Source organism: Podarcis gaigeae (genome assembly GCF_964106915.1).
Source record: "Podarcis gaigeae genome assembly, chromosome: 4".
NCBI classification, from domain to species: domain Eukaryota; kingdom Metazoa; phylum Chordata; class Lepidosauria; order Squamata; family Lacertidae; genus Podarcis; species Podarcis gaigeae.
In genome coordinates this window covers 41,104,951-41,114,055 of record NC_139677.1, presented here as the reverse complement: position 1 = coordinate 41,114,055, position 9,105 = coordinate 41,104,951, and the positions used below count along the sequence as shown (strand labels likewise).

At 39.2% G+C, this 9,105-nt stretch overlaps 1 protein-coding gene across 5 annotated transcripts in view; it reads right to left on the bottom strand.

The window, feature by feature from the left end:
• Window positions 1-9,105, bottom strand: part of OFD1 (OFD1 centriole and centriolar satellite protein) — a 41,061-nt gene that overhangs the window by 15,145 nt on the left and 16,811 nt on the right. For 3 of the 5 annotated variants that reach the window (XR_014563098.1, XM_083734222.1, XM_083734223.1), the window contains exons 15-21: window positions 8,723-8,834; window positions 7,183-7,779; window positions 6,178-6,325; window positions 5,182-5,303; window positions 3,191-3,307; window positions 2,076-2,257; window positions 54-218 (exon numbers count right to left, since the gene is read on the bottom strand). Coding sequence is in view for 4 of the 5 variants with exons in the window: in XM_083734222.1 (XP_083590348.1) it covers window positions 54-218; window positions 2,076-2,257; window positions 3,191-3,307; window positions 5,182-5,303; window positions 6,178-6,325; window positions 7,183-7,779; window positions 8,723-8,834 (1,443 nt within the window). In the remaining variant the exon portion in view is untranslated. The remainder of the gene's footprint in view (window positions 1-53; window positions 219-2,075; window positions 2,258-3,190; window positions 3,308-5,181; window positions 5,304-6,177; window positions 6,326-7,182; window positions 7,780-8,722; window positions 8,835-9,105) is intronic. The other 2 variants (XM_083734224.1, XM_083734225.1) reach the window with 1 other exon arrangement.

Genomic DNA, 9,105 nt, shown 5'->3' with positions numbered 1-9,105 from the left:
AGACCCCCTATTAACCACAGGACATTAGATGTAAGAATAATGGACAACATCACCTCATTTGCAAACTCCTGCTCCCGATTCTGCTGTATTATTTTCATGTATTTTTCCAGTGGATTAGGAATAGCATCACCACCATGTTCTTCAGACTTTGAGATAATGGTTTCCATATCTGCCACATCTTCATGCTTTTTCTCGGTTTCCACTGACTCTTGCATACACTATTATGAAACCAAAGAATGAACACCATAAAACATTTTAACAGAGAAGAAAGGAATGCTCCACTTAAATGTGACCCACTGGTAACATAATCCTACCTACACTCAGCATCCTATACAGTGGTACCTCGGGTTAAGTACTTAATTCGTTCCGCAGGTCCATTCTTAACCTGAAACTGTTCTTAACCTGAAGCACTACTTTAGCTAATGGGGCCTCCTGCTGCTGGTGCCGTGCCGCCGGAGCACGATTTCTGTTCTCATCCTGAAACAAAGTTCTTAACCCGAGGTACTATTGCTGGGTTGGCAGAGTCTGTAACCTGAAGCATATGTAACCTGAAGCGTATGTAACCCGAGGTACCACTGTACTTTTATAAGGCTCTTAAAGGACTATATATAAGAAACAGCACAAAATTAGTTGCAGCAAATTGCCTGCAATAATGGTGTCTCTTCAAACACAAGTTAAATCCTCACAGTAATCAATAAGTGGCTTACTTCAACCAGAACTAAACTACATTTGATTATCAAATCTCCCATTTTACAGAAGCGCAACTGGCCTCAACTAGAAGTTGGGCATTTGATGTTGCAATCCCATGCTATAGAGAACATTCTTCCAGCAGATTCAGCAGGCACCCTTGCTATTCACTTTCAGGTGACACTTGGAGGCCTTTTATTAATGTTGAAAGCTCACTGTAGCAGCTTAATTTTTTATTTACCAGTGACCTTAACCATTATCTGTATTTTGCTTTCTCAAATGGTGTTTTATGTCTTTAATGTTACACACAGTCCTGATATTTTATATGGTGGTTTAGAAATACTTGCATAAAAAAGTAAAACAGCTAAATGCAAAGTATTGTTAGAAAGTCAGTTCTCCAAGAGAATGTTTGTACTGGTCCTTTTCCCCAGAACATATACTAAGAACAACTGATGCAGTTACTTTCCATCTTTGGTGGTGTCAGATTAATGTGCCATATCTTGGTTTTATTACTGAAATGGTAAGAAATGCTGACCACATAGTTCCTCATGAGGAAGTCCACTGGATGGGAAGGACTCCAGCCTGCCATTAGAAGTAGCAGGGCTGCAGCCTCCTATCATCAGAGCACCCCAAGACAGCATACTCTCAGAAGTGATCATTTATAAAAATTCCTATTCTGCACAAAGAGCTTCAAAAATAGCTGCTCTATAAACCATCTCCTTCTTCCAAAAGGAAATATTCAAAGGTTGTCCAGTTTATTTTTATTTGTAAAACACTTTCCTTTTACCAGTACTAAGGCACTATGAATAATCCAATATAATAAATTTGATTTCTGTTCAACCAGGGTGGGTATAGTGGGGATATAATAGAGCAGGGAAAACCCAATTTTATGCAGCTTTACAGCAGCTTACTCATATCCCTGGCAAATCAATATGGTGGTAAAACGGCAGGTGGCAAATAGCTTCTGATCTATCAATCTCCACCGGAAGGAAAACAAGTTCTGCAGAAATTCTATCAGCACACTACACGCAACGGCCACTCCACAAAACTGCCTCTGAGGATCTGTTGTCTATACAGGCAGCCCCCCTGTTTACACAGGGTTTACGTTCTGAGGCACTGTGTGCATTGGTTCAATTGCGTATAACTGAAACCCACTGAAAAAGCCTGCAAACACCCCACCCCCATTGAGCCCTTTAAGTGATGTCTTTATGGCGTTTCCAGGTCACTTCTCGGTTCGGCGTGATGTGAGTTTACAAAATCAAACACATACTGGACGCATGTAAATGGGGGGGGGGGCTCCCTGTATCTACAGTCCTAGTCCAGAAAAAGAAAGTACTCTTTAGTTTATAATAACTATTTTAAATCACCAAGACTCTGAAATGCATTACCAATTCTTCATTTGCTTTTTCCAGTTCTCCTTGCTCTCTTTCCAAAGTGTCCTGCCTCTCTTGCTGCCTTTTTCCTTCCCTCTCTTCCCATTTTTGCTCCTCCTGCTCCTCCTCCTCCTCTTCTTCTTCCTCCTGTTCTTCAGGATGCTTTTGTTTCTCCAGGGCTGTTATTTCTGCTCCACCTAATACATAGAGGGCAGTATTAAGCAAAGAAAGACAGTTTTGCATTCTGAAGCATTAAATCAAACAGTTAAAGTATATGGATGCATATTATTCCAAACAAATAGGTACTTAACAGTGCACAGAAAAGACTAATAATCCAGAGAAGCAGAATATGTCAAGTCCTGCACAAACTGTATTCAGCTTCCTTTACCACCATTTAATGTATATTGGTGATTTTCCAACTCTATGGCTGCCCAATAAACTCTCTACATAAGACTGTGCAAGATCACTAAGCTACAGAAAACCTGCCTGTGCCTAATCATCATGATGGTGCAGTAGGGTACAGAAATATATTAATGGTTAGGGTACATTTTGTTGAAATGTCACAAAACAAAACAAAATTTCAAGTACAGCAGTTACAGCTGTCTAACAGAAATAGCAGGCTTGAGAAGAAGACTGCTGCAGGGCTCCCTGTCACAAATATTACCCTTTCAGCTGCCCCAATATGCAAACAAGAAACATGTTACTTCATAGAGCTTCTGTTTCTCTCAACATTTGCCCTCTAGAATCCCCATTTTCCATACAAATTGTTGAAAGTGGTCACTATGCAGGGAGAATAGTTACTATCAAACTCACTCCCCACCCATCTCGAGTTCCCCTAGGTTCCTTTGTTAAGCCCTCTACCCTTGTTGCCTTATCTTCAAATGTCTAACATAATTGTGTGCCTTCCTGTTACAGGTATGGAAAAGCTTAAAAATTATGTTCTTAAGTTGACTGAAGCAGCTCTAAACTGAAATATATTATGAAGATATTCTGTTATGGACAGTAGCCAGTTTAAAATAATACCATTTACTGTATTTCAGACAATAGCTGCAAAAGCTTCAGTTTCCATATAGTTTGATAAACAAGCCATCTAAAATGGCTATTCACACTTGTTTGAGCTGAAAACTCACTTATGTCCTGCTGTGAAGTGCCCGCTGCTGGCACAGTAGCTGGAACATGGCTTCCACTAACAATGTGAGATGGATGTGACACATCGCTTTCGAGCTGTTCTGGAATGTCCTCTTGATCTAGAGGAGAAGTAGGAACAATGCCCTCATTATTCTGCAATTATCAAAGCAGGGCAAAGAAATGGACACAGTGTGGGAATGACTGAGTTCAGAATGCATAAGTGTAAGCCATTAATTAAGTGCTCTTCTTGGCCAAGCCAACCATTACCCTAAGAATGAAGAAACTTCAAATGGGCTGTTTTAATCAGAATCATGGGACTGTCTGGCTTGGAAACTAGTTCTTACAATATGTTTCCTAAGCAAAGAGTCAAAACAGCTTCAACTCAATGTGGACTTTGTAGGATTAAAATCCACCAATGAGACACAAGCATGAATGCAAAATATGGAGAGCCTGGTTGCATTTGAGTCACTTCCATAAAACAAAACTTTCAAGTTTCCTATAGTTTTGCCTCTTCTCAGGCTGGAGTTTTTTGGTGTTTGGTAGGACCTGCAAGCATCATGTCCCTCTCCAGTTGTTTCAACTCCTCTATCACCATACATAAACATCACTGTAACAGGTTCTGTCAGAAAGCAGCAGTCTGTTATCTTTTAATATCAGGTTTTTCATTACTGTTATTATATACATCTTGTTTTTATAAGGAACAGCAACATCTGAAGGGCCACAACTGCCATCACCCCTAAGCAATGGCCACATAGGCTGTGGCTTATGGGAGTTACAGTCCAATACCATCTGAAGTGCCAAAGGTTCTCCATCCCCAATACAGATTATATCAAAATATAACCTAGCTAATTTACAGGCTCAATATCCAGACGATTAGTCTGAGGTACCTGTCACATGCAGCATGCCACACATCTTGCAATTTTTTTGTATACCATGCCCCCCCTCCTCAGCCAAGCCTCTGCTGCCAGTGATAATGTATACATGTGTACACATGTGCCCATCCATCCTTTCATATCAATCTACAAACACTGAGAGAATCAATACAAGGAACTGTGTGATAGCAGCACAAGCCATTAAGTTATAGTTGCATTTTTTTGGCAAAGCTTTAATTTGCACTCCCTCAATAGTTCTGTCCAACCCAAATTATAGTTTGTACTGTATATCCAGTGCTGTAACCCTCTCTTTCATGCACTTACTGGTTTTCCCTGTGCATTATCCAATTCAAACATTTTTCACTTTCATTACATCTCATTATTTTACATCACATCTTCTAAGTTTTAAACCAGAGCTTTCCAAACTTTTCATGTTGGTGACACACATTTAAGACATGCATCATTTTGCAAAACAGTAATTCAGTTTTACTAGCAAACTGGAAGCTAAAGTAATCCCTTTCCAGCTCCGGAAGGAGCGCAAGGAGCATTTGCGTGACACAACTACACACTGCAGCCAACACACTAATGGGTCACGACACACAGTTTGGAAAGCTCAGTTTTAAACTATCTCTAGTTTTTCATTTCCAGGTTGTGGCAAACATCAAATATACTAAAATGTCTATCAGGAGAGTGCCAGTTTCCCAAAGCTCTGACTTCATACTTTGCCTATGCCAGCAATGGAGATCTTAAAAGGCGTCACCAATATAACCTATACAGCTTCAGCTTCTGCATATTTTGCTTTTCTACTAATGTGGGTTCCCAAACCCAATGTGTAAATCATACAATGTCCAATACCATTCCCACTAACATTTGCACACACACACAAGGATTAGGCTAGGCTTCAGTTCTATGCATTTTATATGTTAAGACCATTGCACAGTTGCCTGGTAAAAGGGGTGGCTTAAAAGGCACCCCCATTTCCTTAGAACAGGTTGAGAAGTTATGAAAAGCCAAAAAAAAAGAGAGTCATACTTAAGAGATTTCTGGCTTTAAAAAAAAGGTGGCTCCCAGATATAAAATTTCTGCATTGCTTCTTTCTGAAAAATATAGTAAAAACTTACATTTACTGGCAGACTCATCATTTCCAAGGTCAGAGTCATCATTTCCAAGGTCTTTATACAGGAGCTTCTCAGATTTTGCAGAGTCACTAACACCCTGAGTTTCACCTTGCTGCTGATGAAGACTAAAAGGAAGGAAAGAGATGGAGAAAAGTGATTATATTTAGTTTAGAAAAGTTTCTAAAACGTTAAGTTAATAGGCCTGTGTCACATCTGCAGAGCACACCATGGGCATAACATGCAAAGACATGAACATTAGTTACAAGAAAGGTTTATCAAAGCTCTTTGTTTTGCTCTTGCAGGAGGAGCCTTTATGTACATTCTTCCCTATGCCAGCATCAACCATCAGAAAACTGAGTTAAGGTTGTGTGGAGGGGGAAAACCATAGCGCGGTTCCTCCATAGCGAGGTTCTATAGCCTGGATGACAGCTTCCATGCTGTCCAAGTGTTCTAATAATTCAGATTTCAGTCATACTATCCAATATCTAAACTCATGATCTCATATTCAGAATAGCAAGGTTGCCTCATCATTTTATCAACTTGCATACCACTGTACAGTACTCTCTACCTTCTTCTTGGTGCAGTATTACCAAACACACTAACTCTTATGGGATACAGCTCTCAAAGTGGAACAACATGGTCAGGATATGGACCCACAAAAGTTAAGCAACCTCTACTTACTCACCACTACCCCCGAGTCTGCATGTTAAGAGGCCGACTACTATCTCCATCTCTTTTTGAATGCAAGGGCACAGCCTTCAGCAGCAAAAAACACACACAGATATACCAAATAATCCCTTGTGTAAGGGATTATTTGGTATATCTCCATGTTTCTGTAATGTATTAAAAATGCAGTACACAAAAAGATACTGTAACTACTGAAGTGCCTGAGGATAAACTATGCTCTTGGAAGAACGTTTGATTACGGATATCAACAGGTAACACACAAATATGGGACATGACATAGCTGGAGATCTTTCGCCACTATATAAACATTACCTTAGTTTTTGTTTGCAGGAGGCTGGGGAAGAAGAAACTGATATATTAGAAGCATGTTCAGGAGATGAAAGGTTGCCTGTTCTTTGAATGGGGGAGAGAGGCTGGTCTGCATTCTGATGAGGGGTAGCAAAAGATGAGGCAACTGTATCTGCAGAACAGAAGGCAACCACATATTACTGTGCAATAGTATCTGAACAGCTACTGTAAGCAACAAAACACTTAATACAGTGGTACCTCGGGTTACATACGCTTCAGGTTACATACGCTTCAGGTTACAGACTCCGCTAACCCAGAAATAGTGCTTCAGGTTAAGAACTTTGCTTCAGGATAAGAACAGAAATTGTGCTCCGGCGGCCCGGCAGCAGCAGAAGGCCCCATTAGCTAAAGTGGTGCTTCGGGTTAAGAACAGTTTCAGGTTAAGAACGGACCTCCAGAACGAATTAGGTACTTAACCCTAGGTATCACTGTACCAGTGATGTGCATTAGGAAATCGTTCCTGGAAAACCACAGAATAATTTAAGGAGGGGAAAAACACAGGAACACTGGAAGACTTTGGGTGCTTTAAAGATAGGCTTGGCACTCTCTAACACTGGTTTTCAGATTAGAAAAAAAATTGGTTCATTGTGGAAAAAATACAAAAGAATTTTTTCTGCACAGTACTTCTCACTTAAGTTTATCTCCATGTTTTGATTAAATAGCAGGAGCAAGAGAGTGTTTAAGCAGAGTATACTCTCTCTCTCTCTCTGTGTGTGTGTGTGTGTGTGTGTGTGTGTGTGTGTGTGTGTAGACTACAGAGAGTCAGCAAGTAAAAGACTAACAGTTTCAATGATAAATAGTGTGGCATTAAAGGGGGTTAGAAGTAAAACAGCATTTCCATGTTTGCAGCAAGTAGAAATAGAACAAGAGAAGGAAACATTACGGCAGAAAACTCTTAATATCAGTAGCTCTTGATATCCACACAAAGCAACAACTTCACTCATAATTCATGAATATCAAATTGCTTACCTTCAGAAAACAGCTTGTTACTAATATTTCTCTTTGCTTTGGAAACAGGAGTAGAAGACAGACGTCTAGAAGTAGACTTCTTCCGTGGAGGGGTTAGATGATCTTTCAAGTGATCCCCATTTCCTGGTGTCCATCTGTAGCTTTTATTTTTTTGGCAATGAAGGGGTAATTCTTGGGAATATAGATCATCCTGTGCAAACCAAAGTCTTTGGCGAGATGCCATGTTAAAGTTACTTGCCATAGGTGAAGAGAATGTGGTTTTTGCTGGGCCAGCTGTGGTTTGAATGGCTCTGTATTGGTAATTCCTGTAGGCCTCTTCTAAATATTCAGCTTCTCTCTCCAATTCTTTTATTCTAGCCTTTGTATTAGCTACAAATTCTAAATCAGAATCTTGTGAAGTGTTAGATTTCAGTATGTGGTGATGATGTCTGGGGCTTGTACCATTTCCCATTCCAATAAAATCAGCCATTGGCTGTGTTTTCAGGAAAGCACCATCTATATAAATATCAGGAGGTACAGTCTTGTCACCAAACAAGTCAATGACAGAACGATCAACCAAAGAAGGCTTTGGATTCCGATACACTTCATTCTCTAATGCTACAGGCAAGAATTTAATAGAGATAAAGAAAACAATTTAAGACAAATTTTGATTTGGCCATTGTATAATTAGCATGCAAAAATGAAAACTGAACTTACCTTACATTTTAATATAGTTATTCTACACACAAATCCAACATGATTTAATATAGCAAAAAACCTCAAGTTTATTTCAGGTTTTTAAAGTTAGTATGATCAAACGAAATGCACAGAAAATATTCAGATTAAGCTGAAAGTGTCAGAGCCACAAAAGAAGAGAGTTAGATCCAAAGAGCTGCCTATACCAGCAGAAGGCAGTTACACACACAAGAATAAAATGTTTAAAACCAAATTAGAAGTATAATGAAAGTATTTGCCTAGTCATTTCAAGATTTGAGGAGGAGTATGAGGTCTCTTAAAGCTATAGTAAGGTACCCAAGGCGGGGGGGGGGGGCGACCAAATACACAGAAAGCCACATTTAAATTGGACTTAACTCAATTTCAGAAATTGTGATTTCAAACAAAGAATGGTGTAACAGAAAGGAATGAAGGGGGGCAAATAAGAAAATCTGAGTTGGGATCAATAAAATACAGTTATGGAAGGTCTCTGGCTAAAAATTGCATGGACTCTTTTCGTTTCTTGGCTCTGATTAAGGAGCCTTTAGTCCATGAAATTGTAAGCCATAATAAACTGTTATTCTTTAAGATCCCACAAGAATCTTTGCTGATTCTGTTTCTGAACTGTCAGATATCGTCTACATAGGGTCAAGATCTTTCTCCATAATAAAAAATGTTTTAAATTAAAAAAATCACAATATCAAATACCAGACTTTTACAAAAAAACCCCAATACATGCCATTTTTCATGTGTATTCTTTCAATCTGCTCCAATGCTTAAATAAAATTGCTCTAAATAAAGTCTGTTCTTATTGAGTTAGCCCAAAAGTGGAGAGGATTTTTCAAACCTGTCTGTGTCTGTTTCAGTTGTAGCTTAAGGTCTTCCATTTGTGCATTTAACTTCCTGATAGTATTTTCACATTCCGACAACTGAGTCTTCAGCTGCACACAATGTTCAATCTAAAAAGATTTCAGAGACAAAATGCCTTACTAATTCAAGAGCATTAACACACTGAAGCAACTAATCCATATAGTTACAAATGAGCAATCAGCCCCCCTAGGTGTCAAATGAATAAACTGGTGGAAGGGAGGCAGAGAGAAACAGATATTTCGATTTTGAGCGCAACAGTTCCTCATCTAGAGAAATGAAGAATATGAATGTAGAGTCTTCACTTGGCCTTTATTTGGGAGAATTTAGATGTCTAATTCCTCGAGTATAATATTATCACAG